The sequence below is a fragment of the Leuciscus leuciscus genome (assembly GCF_965113295.1).
Source record: "Leuciscus leuciscus genome assembly, chromosome: 11".
Lineage (NCBI taxonomy): Eukaryota > Metazoa > Chordata > Actinopteri > Cypriniformes > Leuciscidae > Leuciscus > Leuciscus leuciscus.
Window position 1 is genome coordinate 6,080,469 of NC_138735.1, and position 20,195 is coordinate 6,100,663.

The window sequence follows — 20,195 nt, forward strand, 5'->3', positions numbered from 1 at the left end:
TCACTTAAAAATAAATCACTTCTAGTCAACGACTTAATAACCACAAACAACCTGGACTTTATGTTTCTAAATGAAACCTGGCTAGAAGACAGCTGCAGTGCAACAATCCTCAATGAAACAGCCCCTCCTAACTTTACTTTTATGAGTGTCTGCAGAGCTGTTAAGAGAGGTGGGGGTCTAGCTGCTCTTTTTAAAGATATCTATCAATGTAAGCAAATATCATTTGGGAATTACCCGTCTTTCGAATATCTGGGTACTGTGTTAAAAGGTGCTCCTCGCATTTTACTTATCATTATTTACAGGCCTCCAAAATATTCTCCAGCCTTTGCTGAGGACTTTACAGAACTGTTATCAACAATTACCTCAGAGTTTGACTGTTTTGCCATTGCTGGAGATTTTAACATTCACATAGATAATGCAGAAAACAATATGGCAAAAGAAATCAAAACTGTTTTAAAAACTTTTGATCTGACTCAGCATGTACATGGACCCACACACAATCATGGACACACTCTAGATTTACTTATCAGTAAGGGTCTAAACATTTCATCGATTGTTATTAAGGATGTAGCACTGTCTGATCATTTCTGTATTTTCTTTGATATATTGATCTCTCCTGCCACTGAAGCTAGATCTGTGTCTGTCAAGAAGAGATGCTTAAATGAGAACACTAGTGTACTATTTGAAGGCTATATCCTTAACACCAAGCATATCTGCTGACTCTGTTGATTTTCTCCTTGATTCTTTTAACTCAAAAGTTAAAAATATAATTGATGATATTGCTCCTGTGAAAGTCAGGAAGAAGAGTGGCAGACAAAAAGCACCTTGGAGAAACTCAACAGCAGTGCAACATATGAAAAGACAATGCAGAAAAGCAGAGCGCATGTGGCGGAAGACAAAACTTGTAGTCCATTATAACATCTACAAAGACAGCCTTCATGCTTTCAATATGGAACTAGGCAAAGCTAGACAGACTTTCTTCTCAAATATTATAAACAGCAATTTAAACAACACACGCACTCTTTTTGCTACTGTAGAGAGACTGACAAACCCCCCAAGCCAGATTCCTAGTGAAATGCTCTCAAACAGCAAGTGCAGTGAGTTTGCTTCTTTCTTCTCTGAGAAAATCAATAATATCAGAAAGGTGATCAGCACATCCTTGAGTTGCACTGAGGTCAGACAGATCAGACCACCTGAGAAAGTAGTTACTATGTCTGACTTCAAAGAAATTGATGGCAAAATTTTGGAAGAAACCGTACAACACCTTAAAACATCAACATGCGCTCTTGACACACCTCCCACATCTTTTTTCAAAAGTGTGCTAAACAGTTTAGAAGCAGATCTTCTAGAAGTGGTAAATGCCTCACTTCTCTCTGGGAGTTTTCCAAACTCCCTGAAAACTGCAGTTGTCAAGCCCCTCCTGAAAAAGAGCAATCTGGATAAGACCATATTAAGCAACAATAGACCGATCTCAAATCTTCCTTTCATAGGCAAGCTCATTGAAAAAGTTGTCTTCAATCAGCTGAACAAATTCTTAAGCTCGAATGGATACTTTGACAATTTTCAATCTGGTTTCCGACCGCACCACAGCACAGAGACAGCGCTCATAAAGATAATAAACGATATTCGCTTAAATACTGATTCAGGAAAATTATCAGTGCTAGTACTACTCGACCTCAGTGCTGCATTTGACACTGTCGATCATAACATACTTCTTGACAGGCTGGAAAACTGGGTGGGGCTTTCTGGGATAGTCCTAAAATGGTTCAGGTCATACTTAGATGGGAGAGGTTATTATGTTAGTATAGGAGACCATAAGTCTGAGTGGACATCCATGACATGCGGAGTCCCTCAAGGCTCAATTCTTGCGCCACTCCTGTTCAACCTGTATATGCTCCCAATGAGCCAAATAATGAGAAAGAACCAAATTGCTTACCACAGCTATGCAGACGACACACAGCTGTACTTAGCCCTATCGCCTAATGATTACAGCCCCATTGACTCCTTGTGCCAATGCATTGACGAAGTCAACAGTTGGATGTGTCAAAACTTTCTTCAATTAAACAAAGACAAAACTGAAGTTATTGCGTTTGGAAACAAAGATGAAGTTCTCAAGGTGAACGCATACCTTCACTCTAGGGGTCAAACAACTAAACATCAAGTCAGGAATCTTGGTGTGACACTAGAGTCAGACCTTAGTTTCAGTAGTCATGTCAAAGCAATAACTAAATCAGCATACTATCATCTGAAAAATATTGCAAGAATTAGATGCTTTGTTTCCAGACAAGACTTAGAGAAACTTGTGCATGCTTTCATCACCAGCAGGGTGGATTATTGTAATGGCCTCCTCACTGGCCTTCCCAAAAAGACCATAAGACAGTTGCAGCTCATACAGAACGCTGCCGCCAGGATTCTGAGCAGAACCAGAAAATATGAACATATCACACCAGTCCTCAGGTCTTTACACTGGCTCCCAGTTAGATTTAGGATTGATTTCAAAGTATTATTACTGGTGTATAAATCATTCAATGGCCTAGGACCTCAATACATTGCAGATATGCTCACTGAATATAAACCCAACAGATCACTCAGATCATTAGGATCATATCAGCTAGAAATACCAAGGGTTCACTCTAAACATGGCGAGTCCGCTTTTAGCTATTATGCCAGCCACAGCTGGAACCAGCTTCCAGAAGAGATCAGATGTGCTCCTACAGTGGTCAGATTCAAATCCAGACTCAAAACACTTCTGTTTAGCTATGCATTTACTGAATGAGCACTGTGCCGCTGTTCGTCCGACTGTTTGTACTGTACTGTATTTTATTTTATTTTTCTAAACTGTTTTAATTATTCTTATTTCTTTTAATTATTTTAATTTCTCCTATGTCAGCAGGGCATTTAGCCCGTAACTGTAAATGCCCACTCAGAAGGTGATAATGTGAAAGTGACGTGTATTAATGTGGGTTTGAAAGTAGAACAGTATTTAAATGACGATATTAAAGTTTTCGTCTGAGAAAGAATGTGAACGCAGTGCTAAAGAAAGTGAAAAGAACGTGTGAGTAAATGAGGGAGAAAAGAAAGTTAAAGGAAAGTTGATAGATGGAAGTCGTAAGAAGATTGAAGGTTAAAAGAAGGTTGAAAGATTTAAGTCTTAAGGGAATCCTTTGAAGGAAAGATCTATAATAATATTCTTTTTTTATTTTTTAAAAGTACTGTATTTTATTTTTCTAAACTGTTTTAATTATTCTTATTTCTTTTCATTATTTTAATTTCTTCTATGTAAAGCACTTTGAATTGCCATTGTGTATGAAATGTGCTATATAAATAAACTTGCCTTGCCTTGCCTTGCCTTGCATACTGTTTTACAATGTAGTACACTGAGGTGCCAATAGTGTTTGCCACTATTTGCACCAAGTATAAATAGCATCTATTGGGATTTGCACTAATAGCCTCTGCCTTTTTTAAACCAGATTTTTCATTCTCTAATATATTGTACATTAGCTTTGCAATAATCAAAATGCATCAAAATAGTTTATTTTGTGATCCTTATTTTATGTTTAATATCAGTGGTGTAGCAGACAGGCACGCACTGTGTGAATAATGCTTTACTTGGGAAACTTTGGCTCTGTTTGGAATAACATACTACAATTTTACGACATAATAGCAATGCTTTTACTATTGATGCAGATTATAGTTCATACCAGGCTTGGCAAAGCCCTATCATGCTAGTCATCTGCTTGAGAACATAAATCCAAACTATAAACTGCCAATACTGGAATTTACTAGCCATGATTACACTCACAATACATGTCTTTAAAAACAAGTTTACACTCCTAAAAATAAAGGTTCTTTATTGACATTGATAATCTCGCAAAGAACTTTAACATTGATGGAACCCTTCCATTACACAAAAGGTTCTTTAGATTTTTTAAATGTTTTTCACACCAAGATAAAGCTATGGCATTTTTTGGTGTTTTTACAGTCACCATGAAATAAAAATGGACAATTCTTTATTTCTTTTCTTTTTTTAAAATGGAATATTGCAGTATTTATTATAAATTATGTATCTGTTCAAATCCTTTTTTTAAAATTATTATTATTCATGTGCCCTCTTGAATCAAATAACTTTCCCTTCCTCTTGCAGTGACATCTCTTCTCTTCTCTTCTCTGATGACATTATTTGCGGTGCGAGGGTGGGATAACCTGTCACTCACAGTCACATGAAATCACAGCAAGAGCAAACTCCTGTGCACATGGTGTAGATTTTCTGCATGTGCACAACTGAGCTGCATTCAGGCCACTTCATCAAATCAACATCCAACCTATCACAACAATGTTTTTTTGTTTTTTTAAAGAATTGAGTCATTTTAAATCTAAGGACTATGAGCAACATATATATATATATATATATATATTAATATCAATATTCATGTATTTTGCTTTTTTTTTCAAATTAATTTATAAGTTAAGTTAGTATAGCCTCTGCCTTAAGCGATTTTGTTAACCTGTTTGATTGATTCATTAGAAAAGCTTCAAATCAAAAGAGTGAATCATTTGTAAATCTGATATTTCTAGTTCTGATCTTAAACTGCTAAAAAATACTTGACTTGATTATTTGATTACATTATATAAATATCTACAAAAATAGGTAGGCAATAATAATAACAAACTTTATTTTATAGTGCCTTTAAAAGTAGCATCTCAAAGCGCTTCACAAGAATAGAAGCAAAATAAAACATATAATTTTACAAACAATGCATTATTGAAAGAAAAAAACAGATACAAATAAAATACCAAATAAAAACATACTATCAAATGTTCGATAAATAATAATAATAATAATAATAATAATATGGCAATTATGAACAATCATGTAAAAGCTACCCTAAACAAATACGTTTTAAGGGATGATTTAAAAACACTAAGGGATTAAGTAACTTAAGTAATGGCTTAAGTAACTTTAAATTGAATTTATATTAAATTATATTAATGATAGGGCCTAATATTAAATGGCAACGTGTGTCATTACTTCACATTTGGTGGCTATTATTTTTATGAACTGAGATATGCATTCTGCTTGATTAAACTATCTTACTATTTCTGTGTTTATATGCCTGCAAATAGCCTACAGAAATTATTTGCAGGCATATAATCTTACTATTTTTCTTGCTAAAATCATAATATTTTTGTGTTTATATGCCTGCAAATACCTAGCATTTGTTTTGCAATAGAATGAATGAAGGAATAAAACACTAGTCAAAAATCCTATTTAATTCATTGTTATTTTTCTCCTGTTCAAATTGCTTAAAATGACTAGAAAAAAGGAGACGAGTGTCTGTATTTTAAATGAATGTATGATTCCCGTGATTTTAAGTGATATTATTGAGCAGTCTTCACGTAAATTACTTACATCCGCACTTTCAGTGTTTAGACATCTCAACCACTGACATTATGGTGGGGGCGTTTGAAGTGGCAATAGCACCAGTCTATTTCCACTGGCTGTGGAGAAGGGGAGGGTCTTTTTTTTTTTTTTACCCCGTACCGAGACTGAATCAGTTCAGTACAGTTGGAGCCGGAGACAGACGCCGCATCGGCGAAAAAATACGCGCATCACGACGCGCGACAGGAAAACAAGACGCCGGCGGATGTTCGCGGAGTATTGAATGCATCCTGACTGCATTCATAACGGTGACTCGGTTATAATGTACTAAATGTCTATTCCTACTGTAGTGGTTCTCCATCACCGCAGAACAACATAAGCAAACGTTTCAAAAGGGATTTATCTTACGGTCGATACTGATGGACGTACAAACGGATATGATATTGTGAACGTTCGCGATCATTTTTTTCTGAGGACTGAGGAGAGAATCCGCGCACTGCAGTGACTCTACATTCAACAATGCACACGACTGGACTGTGGATGTGATGGATATTAGATATATGTAGGCAAACGACGAGATAACATCTGGGTTTTCATTAAGAACAAAGTTTGCTTGCATGGAAACATCGTTTTAATTGATACTGTGTGTGCAGTTGCTCATTCACTGTAATTGAGTGGTTCAAGCCACTCTATCCTTCAACAGATGAGAAGCAACCAGTTCCTACAACTTCAATTGTCTGTACTAGGGGAAAAGAATGGTGTTTATGACAGAAATCTCAAAACATATCGGAACCATCCCACGAAAATAGTATCCCAGCCCGGAATCGTAATGAAAGTGTTGCGGAGAAAAAGAATAGTCCTGTTTATAGCGTATTTTCTGCTGTTAGTTCTCACAATGCTAAACTTGGCTAACTACAGATGGACTAAAGAACCTCAACAGTGTAATCTCCAGATGAGAAGCACTCCGTATCAGGGAAGGTCGGACATCCGATTCCTCTACAGACCATCTCTTGCTAAGAAGAGACAGCTTGTCTACGTTTTGACCACATGGAGGTCCGGTTCATCATTTTTTGGAGAGCTATTTAATCAACATCCAGAGGTTTTCTTCTTGTATGAACCTATGTGGCACATCTGGCAGAAGCTGTACCCGGGTGATGCTGTGTCCTTACAGGGAGCAGCGAGGGACATGCTGAGCTCATTGTACCGCTGCGATCTTTCAGTTTTTCAACTGTACAACAGCCCTGGGAGCAAAAACTTCACATCCCTTGGACTTTTTGGGGCCACACTTAATAAAGTCATCTGCTCGTATCCTCTTTGCTCAGGTTATAGAAAAGAAGTAGTCGGGATGGTGGATGACAAAGTGTGCAAAAAATGTCCCCCACAAAGCCTCAGTCTTTTAGAGGAAGAATGCCTTAAGTACAGCACTATAGTCATAAAAGGGGTCCGGGTTCTGGACGTCAATGTGTTGGCGCCCCTTATGGAGGATCCGTCTCTGGATCTGAAGGTGATTCACCTTGTGCGAGATCCCAGAGCCGTGGCCAACTCCAGGATCAAATCGAGGCACGGGCTAATTCGTGAGAACTTGCAGGTGGTCCGAAGCAGGGATCCCAAACTCCGTCGGGTACCCTTTGTGGATCCTGGCCACAAAATTAGTAAAAAAGACGGTGCAGATTACCATTCGGTTGGGGCTATGGAGGTGATATGTGATCAGACGTACAGGAGCCTGAGGACTGCCTTAAATCCACCCAACTGGCTTAAAGGGAAATACCTGGCGGTGCGCTATGAAGATCTGGTGGATAACCCTGTCAAAACGCTCCGGAATGTTTATCAATTTGCCAATCTCAGTGCCAACCTAGACATTGAGTCTTTTGCTCTTAACATGACTAATGGCACAAGCTCTTCCTCAAAGCCATTTATTGTGTCAGCCAGGAACGCGACACAGGCGGCCAGTGCATGGAGAACAGTGTTTAGTATTCAACAGATAAAACAAGTAGAGGAGTACTGCCATAATGCAATGGCCATCCTGGGTTATGAACGTGTAAGAACAGCTGTAGAAGCAAAAGACCTGAGTAAATCTTTATTGACTGCCTCCAAACTGTGACTCCAAACTCCAAGTTGCTTTCAAAAGCCCACCTGAAACTGTGGATTTGTTTGTTCCAATCAAAGTGCTTTTGAAAGATTTCACTATCGCTTTCTGGAATGTCATAGCTCTTTGTGGTCATTCAATAGCATTGTTAGTTTTTTAAACGAACCAGTAGATGTTTGATACAGCAGCATCTGTGAACCACAGCTGGAAAATTTATATTGTACAAAACAAATGTTGCATTGCCCTTTTTCCCTTAAATGGATGCTTAAGGTTGTTTGGAATGTTCTAGGTCTGTTTTTGAGTTTCAGTCCATTTGCTGTATATTAAATCAAGAAATGAAAATGGAAATGGAAAATGAGCAACAAAAATACTGATCAAAACTGTTATGCAGAATGCAGGTAATGCTATTTCTTTAGAATTAATTCAAAGACAATCATTAAAGTTCACAATGAATGCCAGTGTTATGTGTTGTTTAAGGCATTTTTCTCATTACCAAATAAAACGTTAAAGCAATTCTTTACAAAATCTTAAAAGCTATATTTAATTTCACTGCTAGTTCCAGGCTTATTTGATCAAGAAAGCCTTTGAGTCCCCTTTATGTCTGCCTTCATCATATTAGGCGATTTTTTAATTTTTTTATTATTAGTAAAAAAATAAAAAAAACACTGTAGTTTTAGTTAGTTCTGAGAAAAGAACTAGCAGCATTTGTTGGCTGATTTGTTTGGTTTGGTGTTTTGTCATGTACAGTGTACAGTGTACATTGTGTACTGTAGTTACATTCAGACATTATATACATCTATATCAGAATATAAAAGTATATATAAAATAAATATAAATATATATATATATATATATATATATATATATATGTGTGTACAGTACACACACCACACACATCTGTGAACAATGTTATGTAAACAAAAACTTTTATATTAGATGCGATTAATCATGTTTAATCAATTTGACAGCACTAATCAGTGTACACAGTGGGACTTCAGGACCTATGACTATAACTTGACTGTGGAACTATGTGAAGTGTCAGATTTTAGGCAGCTTTTAATCATTTTATGAAAATTGTTTCTTTGAGACACTATAGTGCATGCTTGGAAGAAAGCAAATAGGACTAAACCACCAATTTTTCAGCCTAAAAAAAAGAAGAATTATACAGATCAACTGCTATTTTGGTTGGACTTTAACAAAAATGTAAAAAATGCGCTACTTAGAATAGAATAGTAAGTTTCCTATTCTTTAATAATAATATAATAGTAAACCTATAATAAGTAAATCTTTGATTATATTTGACCCAAATTAAATGGCAAAACCTACCAAACAACATTTCTGTATTAAATGCAGTTATTTTGAACACACATTTTAGTGACAAAAATAATAATAATAATAAAAAATCATGTGATTATGATAGCTCTCTGGATACTAAGAAGAGACAAGAGTCTTTCTTGTACCACAGGTCATTTCCATGGGTATTTAGGAATTCTTTACAGCTTTCATTGTTCTCAAAATGAATGGATGTTATATAGAACCATATGTAATTGGCCTTATGGGTTCTGTAGGAAATCTTGCTTGAAAGTAAAAATAACATGACGTGAAGGCCAATATTTTTATGCATACCCATAATTTGTCTTCTGCCATCCAAGTTAGTCCACACACATTAGGAGCAGTGAGCACACAAATACTGCAAACCAGGGACACACACACCCGGAGCAGTGAGCAGTTATTTTGCTGTGGCGCCCGGGAGTTAGTTTGCCTTGCTTACACTCAGTCATTTTCTGCCAGTATTGAGAATCATTCCCCCAACCTTCGGGTTACCAGTCTGACTCTCAAACCATTAGGCCACGATTGTGCTAGCTACCAACACAGTTGGCTACAAACAGACAGGAACACGCTTGCGCACAGTTTGTTCCCCATGTACATCATAATGACCGGGTACCATAGCATCTCTCTGCTTTCCTCTGATGATGTCTTGTGCAGTTGCCATGACAACAACTCAAGGAGGTGCAGCTATTATTGTGTATGAACTGAAGCAGGTGGTGAAGACTCAACCTTATGAGAGAGAGACAAAGAGGAGAGAAGCTGTATACACACTCTTGTTGAATTAATATATGGTCCTACACTTTTGGTGGCATCATCACATGTTGGAATTGTCCATGTCATGACTGGATTAGATGTTATGCCTACAATTTACATTGTGCCTCTTACAGTGCATTTAACAGCATTCAGTGTGGATACAAGTTTTTTTTTGGCATTATGCACAGGATACTGAATTTTGATTTAGGCCTACTGCAGAATGACAGGAAGAGGAATATAATCAATTGACTCCAGCAAAATGTTGATACTTTGATACCCTGATACTTTTCCCCCCTCAGCCGGGTAGATATATTTCTCTCAATCATTCAACGCTGCTATTGGATTTTAATTTTGTCATTCTGCATCACAAACATATTGTTTTAGGATAGCTTTATAACATCATATATCATCATAATTATGGAGTATGTTAGAGCATTCTGGGAAATAAAGTATATTCATTTATTAAAATAATGAAAATATTGATTTAAATTATTTTTTTATTGCATTTCAGTTTTTGATACTGTGTAATGTTTAAGAGCAATTTTTACTGAACATCTTTTTGAATTCCATTCCACTTGAATTCGACTTCCTTTCAAATTCATTTTGAATTCAATTCTGAATTGCACCCAAACTGTGCCTATACTTCTAAACTGAATAATAATTTAGAATATAATAAGTTATTCTTATTCTAGTATCTGTCTTTTTTTTTGTTTAAAAAAATATCTTTATATTTAATATTTTTATATTACTTAAATAAGTGAATTAATTGGAGAACCAAACTTATTTTTAATCATATAGTCTATATTTATGGATATTTCAAGTGAGTTTTTGTGACATAATCAAGAAAAATCTTTTAAGAACAAGTAAATTGTGGAAATACAAATGGGTTAAACAAACAAACAAACAAACAAAAATAATGCAAATTTATTAATTAATACTTTAATATAATTAGTTTTTGTTTGTGCATATATCACTGGTATTTGATTTTAGGCATTTTTGCTATATTTAAGTTTGTTTTTCCTGTTTTAACCGAGGCATTTTTGCAGTGTAACAACACAAAGTTCTTCTGCATCCATAGTGTTACACCCTCCCGCCCCCCATCCTCAATGTAAATGAGCCTGAACTTGAGTCTACTGGGGTCAAATGGACCATATCCAATGACCCATGCACTCAAAGAAAGTCCTTTCCGTCAATGGAAATAACCCACTGTTGTAAATGAGACACCAAATCTGGGGGCGGGGGTTCCCTTAAAAAGAGCCTCATGTAAGGTTTGATTATTCTCCCAGGTGAGATGAAGGTAAGGTTGTCAGTTACACTGCCTATTTACATTAGAATAATGTTCAGAGTGCTTTTAAAACCTCAAGCCCTGCTGCTCAGTTTGTATGCTGGCAGCACAGCAGTTACCTACAAGACAAAGGAAAACTACATCCGCAAAAAAACATCCATTTGTATGAAATGAAGATGCGAATGCTAAGGATAACTAAATCTAGTCATGCTATCCTTCAGTTCTTCAACAATAATAAAAAGCATTGATGGAAGCACTTTTATGAAAAGGGAGGATGCTTTTCTTTAATGCCAACTCATTATTGTGTACACAATACTGACAAAATAAAAAACAGCCTTCAATATTTAGGGACCTAAATTGTGAGGGAATTGAAAGTAACAAGATCAAATACCAAAGTTGTAGAACTGCTTAAAACATATGGTAATGAATTATTTAACATTAATTAGGTATTCATTAGTGTAATGTTTAGTAATACAAATTATTAATACAAATCATTTAGATAGGCCTATATTCAAAGCAGAATAAATTATTGTTATTTTTATTTAATTCTATTTTTGCAATAACCTTTTTGTGTTAAGGTTGGGTGAAGGGATGAGGTAAGGACTCGTGGATGCAGAAACAATGGGCTTTTTATTAATAATACAATTAAACAAGACAAAGAAAAACTACCTTGTGAGGGAAGACATGACCGGCAACTTGACTGGGCAGGAAACAACAAAGCAGGGCAGGAACATGCAAGGAAACACAGGAGTGGTACAGGCAGGCCAGCTGACAGTCTTGCCTGGGCCCGGGACGAGATAATCTTTGATGGGGCCCTCCCGCTCCCAGATCTCTCCTTTTCCCTTGCTCTTCCTCTCTTCGGCATTAACTATGTTAACAAATACAACTTTTGATTTCAATAATGCAGGCTATTAGTAGCCTGAATATTAAAATGAATATTAACAATGCCGTAGAAGTGCAGTTTATTAATAGCATGTTAACTAATGTAGTTAACTAGAGTTTAATAAATGGAAGATTATTGTAAAGTGTTACCGATTTATTTTTATTTTTTTTACACCAATTCAGTGTTGGACAGATCAGTTGTTTTAACCCTTCATTAAAGTGAATGGTTCAAAGGAGTCATTCGTATAATGCGTATCGGACATGTCATTAGCAGACGTGTAGCCAATGGCAGGCATTGTGTGATTATCTCGGCAGTTTAGGACAGGACATCGCACAAGATTTGTGTCAACACAGAAAACATTTCATCACTGAATAGGTTTTTTCGGCCACTATTTCAAGGACAATTAGGAAGAATACAAATAAAAAGCTTTTATGTAACTCAAATATTACATATTTTTTCCACAAATAGGCCTATTTTTTTATTTTTTATCCATAATTTAATGAGGGCCCAGTTCTGCCCAGGACTCTTCTAGCGGAGCCCCCAACGTGAGTTTTATAAACGTTTTTTTCAGGTGTTATTTTATAACGTATCACCAGTATGACAGATGTAGCCAATCGCTATTATTTAGTTTTTCTTTTTTTCCCCAAAAAATGTTTACAAACTTATATTTCATGATATGATATATTCCAATTGTCAAAAATGTCTAAGTGAATATGTTTTGTCATTTAAACACATTTATAATGATCATGTTAGATCTATGACGCGCAATGGGAGCCGCCATGTTAGTTTGCACAGCAATTTAAAGACTCGGATCTGTCAGATTTATATCACATAAATGTCCATTTCTCACGAATTAGGCTACATAAAAGTAAGTGGCCAATGAACTGGGACAAGATCGAGAAGAGACTCGATCGCTTTATATGATGAATATTCCGATTTAATTTAGGCTTTTATTCACAAACATTGATCAGCGAACATAAACAAGCTCAACCTAACCTGCTTAACGTATGAGAACAAACTTCTTGCTCAAACATGCTGCATAACACGAGAATGATCCTCATTGGTTCTCACACGCGAAGCAAACATGCTTGAATTTCCGTTTACCACAACTGATGTGTGAGTTGATGAATGTTTATGTGTGAATAAAAGCCTAAATTCAATCCGTTCATCATATAAAGCAGTCTAGTCTCTTTAGAAAATTATTATTATCTGCTTGATTACTTTTATGATCTCTTTATGAACTTTTTGAAGTGTCAAAGTGTCAGTTGCGGAGGTATAGAAAGCTCTCAGATATTATCAAAAAGACCACATTTGGGGAGAGGTCACATGACATATACACACGATGGTCGAGGGACTCTGATGCTCCGTCCAAACCTCCTTTCTTTTGCTAAATAAATTTTTAGTACCGACAGCCAGTTAGTTCCTACTCAGTATATTGTCAACAAGCATAATGTATGGAAACAAAAAAACAGGACTAAAAACAGGACTCCTCGCCATCCACAACTCCCTCCGGGATGAAAAAGATGAAGCTAGCGAGCACTGAGGCTAATCTGACAGGCGCCATTGCTGAGGCGCTTTCAAAGTGCAATCTCAAACGAACACGGTACGAGAATTGGTATCAAAGGTAGACAAGATTCAAGGTGAGACGCATCAGATGAAGAAAGATCTAAACGTGCACAACAGAGCAGCAAAGCCTCTCCTTGAAAATCACGGAGTAAAAAGACAGGTCTCGCTGTGATAATGTGCGTTTGGTGGGACTGCCGCAGGGCCGGGAAGGGGATGACCCAATAGGCTTCCTTCAAAAGATTCTCAAGGAGCCAGGGAAGTGACGAAAGCCGAACCAATTCGTGACTAGGAATTCCTACTGCGTTTTTTCAATGATTACAACGGGTTTACCTCCCGTAGACGACAGGCCTTCGGAAGTATTCAAAAGGAGCTGCATGCGCTGGGAATTCCAAACTTCCTCATATACCCCACCATCCTTCCTGTCAGTTTTGGTGGTAATCAACACTCATTTGATTCAGTTAAAAAAGCGGAGGAATTCTTAGTGAAAGCTTGTAATACCCATGCATCGGGTGCCAGACGTAAACTGTCCTTTTATGGGCCAGCCCCGCCTCCAGAGTCTATGGATGTGTAAAGCGAGTCATTAGGGTTAGGAGTGAGTACTCTGATAATGTAAAGTGCAAGCAATATAACGATCTGTGTCAGAGGAGTCCTGTTAAAAAAAAAAAAAAATCAAAAAAATACAAATAAAATTCTCTTTCGACCAAATTGGTCAAACACTTATATTTTGTTTATTTATTTTATACATATAATACATGGCTGTCACTACTGTTTATACTATGTATACTGTTGTTATACTACATACTTCGTGTTCAATGGAAGAGGGTGGTTGATGTTCTGGTGAACGTTGACGTTATGCCAGCAGCCATATCACCCTGTAGCTCAAGACTGGTTGCCCACTGAAGCTAAGCAGGGTTGAACCTGGTTAGTACCTGGACGGGAGACCTCCTGAGAAAACCTAGTTACTGCTGTAAGAGGTGTAAGTGAGGCCAGCAGGGGGTGCTCACCCTGTGGTCTGTGTGGGTCCTAACCCCCTAGTATAGTGATGGGGACACCTTGTTGTCAAAGAGCACCGTCCTTCGGATGAGACGTAAAACCGAGGTCCTGACTCTCTGTGGTCATTAAAAATCCCATGGCATTTCTCGTAAAGAGTAGGGGTGTAACCCCGGTGTCCTGGCCACATTCCACCCATTGGCCCTTGCCAATCATCCCCATCCCATGAAATTGCCTCTATCACTCTCTCTCCTCCCCACCTATAGCTGTTGTGTGGTGAGCGCTCTGGCACTGATCTACTGTGGCTGCCGTCGCATCATCCAAGTGGATGCTGCACACTGGTGGTGGTTGAGGAGAGATCCCGACATGACTGTAAAGCGCTTTGGGTGTACAGTATAAATATGAAAGCGCTATTTAAATGCCTCATTCATTCATTCATTCAACGACGGTGGATGTTGTCACGGGCTAAAAACACCTGTGATTCTTATATGTTCCAAAAGAATATTGTAAAGGACATATGCTGCAAAAACCACATAAATAAATGGCATAATATTAATGTATTTTTAATCATTTATGTCATATATGTCCTACATACAACTAACGCCATATAGATTTTCATGATGTAAAAACAGGAAAATAATGCTAATTTAATAAGAATGTCCTGCATATCTCTTAAGATGTGTATAAAACACAGAGCAGTTTACCAATCAGTATAAGGCTGTACTTCACCCATGCTCTTGCTCTTATCTTGTCCTAAGTGGAGTATGCCTAGTCAATCATGGTTACATACTGTATAATCAACCTTATGTGACCCCTAGGGGGCCTTTTTGAACCAGTTGATAACCAACAATCTGAATTTTAGATGTTTACAAGCAGGCTATCCCAATAAAGGGAAATAAAATGAGAGAGAGGGACTGGAGTATTATAAAAATAAAAACAGTTTATTTTATTTTACTCAAATTGAACACACACATGAAAAACAGACATTAGGTCTCTGGGCAACAAATTCAGGGACGGGGACAACAAAGTGCAAAATCAAGGTGTTTGGATAAATAACACTCAAATTCAGCAAGACTCAAACAAACACAAAATAAATAGGGCACATCACAAATCACATGCACAAAAGAAACAAAGTAATTTACATTCAGCAAACCAGTGACCACACAACAGAATTGTTACCCCCCTGAAAAAGCAAAAAGAAAAAGCTGAACGCTACTCATGAGTAAAAGCAAAAAACTTACATTTTCGTTGAAACACGCAGACACAATTCGTAGCCAATGAGGGCTCGTGAAGACAGGGAGCTGGATGTAACCACGGCACTGAATAACCGCACAAACACCAGGTCAAGCTACAAAACAATGCAATAGTCTGAATCAAATCAGATCCATGTCAACCATGGTTTTCACAAGGAGGCTAAAATACATTTAAGCATGAACTCACATCAACTCGTACAACCAACCAAGAGTCCAAGGAACCAAGAGTCTGTAGCAAAACACTAATCAGAGAAACCGCCAGCTTGCTGGATTTAAAGGTGCAGCGCCAAACGGCCACCACCTGATTCAATCAAGGCGCAATTCCCGCTGCCTACGTCCTACCCACTACACTTAGATGAAACACAACCTCTAGGGCGCTTTCACACTGGCAGTTTAGTGCGGACCGGGGCACGGTTCGCATGAAAAATCGCTAATGTGAACGCTGTCATCGGACCCGGGTGCGCACTAGAGTACCGAACCCGAGACTACCTGGAGGAGGTGGTCTGAGCTCGGTTGCTCCCGAACCGTGGCGCGGTTCGCGTTAATGTGCAAGCAACACGGACTCGGGTGCGCGCTTGTTCAGGAAGTATAGTATCCCGCGCATGCGTATCACTGTCGATATCATTGTTTCCTCACACACGACAACCATGAGTGGCAGGGGAACGTTGTGGGACACTGAAGAGGTGATGTCTCTCACTATGTTGTGCATAATAGCACCAAAAAAAACAGACAAATTACAGCTATGCTCAGTCGAGTTGTATTCTCCATGCGTTTTCCGTGTGCGTTTGCGATGACGTAAGATCACTGCAAACGCACCTGGGTTCGATACAACTAATTGAGTGTGAAACCAGACCAACGCTGCGGGGGGCGCCGGGAACGAGCGCACTCGGGTTCGGACCGCAGCAAACGAACCCAGTGGAAAAACGCCCTTAAACTACATACACAAGCACACATTTTAATTAGAAAATTATTTATTAGAGTGTATTCTACAAGATACAGTTGCATGACCGAAAGTCTTACGGGTTTAGAACAACAGAATTTACATTTTTGGGTAAACTATCCCTTTAACTGAGAAAATAATTGGCTGTTTGGAAAAGTAAAGAAAGACTTCTATGTCTTCTTATCTGGATCTTACATCCATCAGAAATGGCTTGAAGTGCAGTGGAGCATATATGATGGTGTTAGGTGTTAAATGACTCTAATATTTTTGTCTGAGATGCTCCAGTCTAAATCTCCAAATCCAGTCTAAGTCTCTAAGGCTGTTGAACGTCTAGGTTACAACTGTAACCTCTGTTCCCTGAGAACAGGGAACGAGACACTGCGTCGATTGACGCTAAGGGGAACGCCTCAGGCATGACAGGTGTCTGAAATCACAATCAAATCACGGTAATCCTATTGACTGGCAACAGCCCATGATATCATCGTCGTGCTAACCAGGAAGTATATAAGGGTGCCTTGCAAACATGACAATCACCTTTACGTCTGAAGGGACTGTTTGGCAGGCAGGCCTCGAGGCATGGCGAAAAGACAGTGTCTCGTTCCCTGTTCTCAGGGAGCAGAGGTTACAGTCGTAACCTAGACGTTCCCTTTCGAAAGGGAACTCGCACTGCATCGATTGATGCTAAGGGGAACAATATACCAACGCCACCATGCTAAGGGAAGTGCATACCCATTGGCAGTGACAACTGTCAAAACCAGCAAATTCAAATGAAATGCCAGACCCACTCACCCTCAGGTCACACTGGGCTGTCAGTGACAGCATTCCCTACGGTCATAGCCCAAGCTATATGTTCCACAGGAAAACCTCCATAAACACTGCCTACCTGGGCCTGCTCAAGGGCCTAGGACCACAGGGGTCCCTTCTAAGGAATGTGGCTAGGGAACCCAAAGGAGCCCCAGCCAATCACTATTCAGGGTATATACATACTCATACATACATACATACATACATACACATACCCGGAATGCCACCAGGAAGGCCTGACCTGGCGTCACTTACATTGGACACTTCAGTCTAGCCAACTTCCTGTTTGTCCAAAGACAGACCCTCTGGACACTTGCCTTTAGGTACGGCATCCAACCCGAGGGACTGTGAAGCTGACAGTGAACCTCTCGGCCCGGACCTCAGAGACAGGGTATCCTGGAGAACATGACTCAGCATAGTGCTTACAACCCTTGCTAGCGAGGGGAGTTTCTCTGCTCTGTCCATGGATCTACCCAGTGTTTGTTTTTCAAAACACTGAGGAGGCCTGAAAAGGCTTAAGGGATGATCTAACTGGGAGGCCTCACTAGAGGCCTACAACCGTCTGACCAGACTCAGGAGGCCGAGTACTCAAAGTGACCCTCAGTGAGGGGATCACATGGTCTGCCCAAGGCAAACCAGGCTGTAGTCTAGATAAAAGAGGTTCTGGGAGGGAACCAGTAGCAGAAAATTACCATTAGTCATGCTAGGGCGCAAGCTCACCTTCAGAAGCTGCCTGCTAAGGCCAGCTGAACTGATAGTTCAGCTGTCAGAACTGAAAGTGAAGTACTCAGACCTACCCTGTATAAACAGGGGAATACCGCCACCTAACGCTGAGATTTAACAGGGTGCGGGCCCGCCAGCGGCTCTAGATGTGACAGAATTTTATCTGCGTCCAGCCTAGGGGACTGGGGCTTATTTGTAAGCTAACCACCTACAACCCGTCGCTTGAGCAGTAGCTCAGCGAGGTGAGTGGAGCATATTCTGGCGGCCCAAGTCCATATGCTAGTTCTGCATGGCGGGGTCGGGCAGACAAAACCCAGTCAGTGTGAGGCGATGTACTCAGGACCAAAATATGTCACGGTCCTGTGGTGTGTCCACGAACACCACTAACCACTCGGTGAGTTGCACAGTTTTGAAAACTAACGTTAAGGGTTGTTTCAAGGACACATTCGTGCATGCCCATAGACAGCCACTCTGAAGCGGTCAAAGGCGATTCTAAAAGAGTCAAAAAGTCGAGACAGGACCCATCATCAAAATTTCTGTGTCCACCACTCTAGTTCATCCATAACAAACTACAAAATAGACTCAAGGTGTTAAATACCGGAATTATCCTTTAAACTACGCAAGTGCTTTGTTTGCGGCAAAAAAAAACAACAAAAACATTTATCACTTAATTTATAACATATTAATTTCCAAAATGCGTTCAAGAGAACATTACAACTCGTGCATGTTGTTGATGCGAGAGCAGATGTTGTTGTGTGAACGTGCATTGAAGATTAATATTTTGCAAATAAAGTTTAGTTAAAATTGTCATAAAATTGAGGATAAATCACTGGAGTCACTTATGATTTACTTTATACTTTTCCCTGGCTTTGGAAGTGGTCGTTGAATAACCTGTCGATGAATGGACAGAAATCTCTTAGATTTCATTACATACCATAGCATACCATACCATCTTCTTCCGCTTATACGGGGCCGGGTCGCGGGGGTAGCAGTCTAAGCAGAGATGCCCAGACTTCCCTCTCCCTAGACACTTCCTCTAGCTCTTCTGGGGGTACACCGAGGTGTTCCCAGGCCAGCCGGGAGACATAGTCTCTCCAGCGTGTCCTAGGTCTTCCCCGGGGTCACCTCCCAGTGGGACGCGCCCGGAACAACTTCCTGGGAAGGCGTCCAGGAGGCATCCGGAACAGATGCCCGAGCTCCCTCAGCTGACCCCTCTCGATGTGGGGGGGGACTTCTCGTTGCCCACGTGGGCGTTGAAGTCCCCCAGTAGAACGACGGAGTCCCCAGTCGGAGCACTTTCCAGCACCCCTCCCAGAGACTCCAAGAAGGCCAGGTACTCTGCACTGCCGTTTGGCCTGTAGGCACACACGACAGTGAGAGACCTATCCCCGACCCGTAGGCGCAGGGAAACAACCCTCTCGTTCACCGGGGGTAAACTCCAACACATGGCGGCTGAGCTGGGGGGCTATAAGCAAACCCACACCAGCCCGCCACCTCTCACCATGGGCAACTCCAGAGTGGTGAAGAGTCCATCCTCTCTCAAGGAGTGTGGTTCCAGAGCCCAAGCCGTGCGTAGAGGTGATCCCGACTATCTCTAGTTGGAACCTCTCAACCTCACGCACAATCTCAGGCTCCTTCCCCGCCAGCGAGGTGACGTTCCACATCCCTAGAGCTAGTTTCCGTGTCCAGGGATCGAGTTGTCGAGGCCCCCGCCTTCGACTGCCGCCCGATCCTCTCAGCACCGGCCCCTTACGGTCCCTCCTGTAGGTGGTGAGCCCACGGGAAGGCAGCCCCACGTCGCTCCTTAGGGCTGAGCCCGGCCGGACCCCGTGGGGGGAGGCCCGGCCACCAGGCGCTCGCATACGAGCCCCAACCCAACTGGCTCCAGGGTGGGGCCCCGGCTGCGCCATACTGGGCGACGTCACGGTCCTCGATTTAATGTTACTCATAAAGGGTTTTTTGAACCACTCTTAGTCTGACCCGTCGCCTAGGACCTGTTTGCCTTGGGAGACCCTACCAGGGGCATATAGCCCGGGGACAACATAGCTCCTAGGGTCATTCGGGTACTCAAACCCCTCCACCACGTTAAGGTGTCAGTTCAAGGAGGGGATTTCATTACAAATATCTTCATTAAGTGTTCCGAAGATTAGCAAAACTCTTACTGGTTTGGAACAATATAAGGGTGAATAATTAATTACAGAAT

The 20,195-nt window shown here is 40.1% G+C and overlaps 2 protein-coding genes across 5 annotated transcripts in view; one reads left to right on the forward strand and one right to left on the reverse strand.

Annotated features, from left to right (window-relative positions):
- chst2b (carbohydrate (N-acetylglucosamine-6-O) sulfotransferase 2b) overlaps positions 1-8,286 on the forward strand; it is a 92,233-nt gene extending 83,947 nt beyond the window's left edge. The window contains exon 2 of the mRNA XM_082184357.1: positions 4,480-8,286. Within this exon, the coding sequence (XP_082040483.1) occupies positions 6,084-7,481 (1,398 nt within the window). The 5' untranslated portion in view covers positions 4,480-6,083 and the 3' untranslated portion in view covers positions 7,482-8,286. The remainder of the gene's footprint in view (positions 1-4,479) is intronic.
- The window catches only part of LOC309509552 (NXPE family member 3-like), a 90,651-nt gene that overhangs the window by 43,013 nt on the left and 27,443 nt on the right, over positions 1-20,195 (reverse strand). The gene's annotated exons all lie outside the window — the stretch shown is intronic.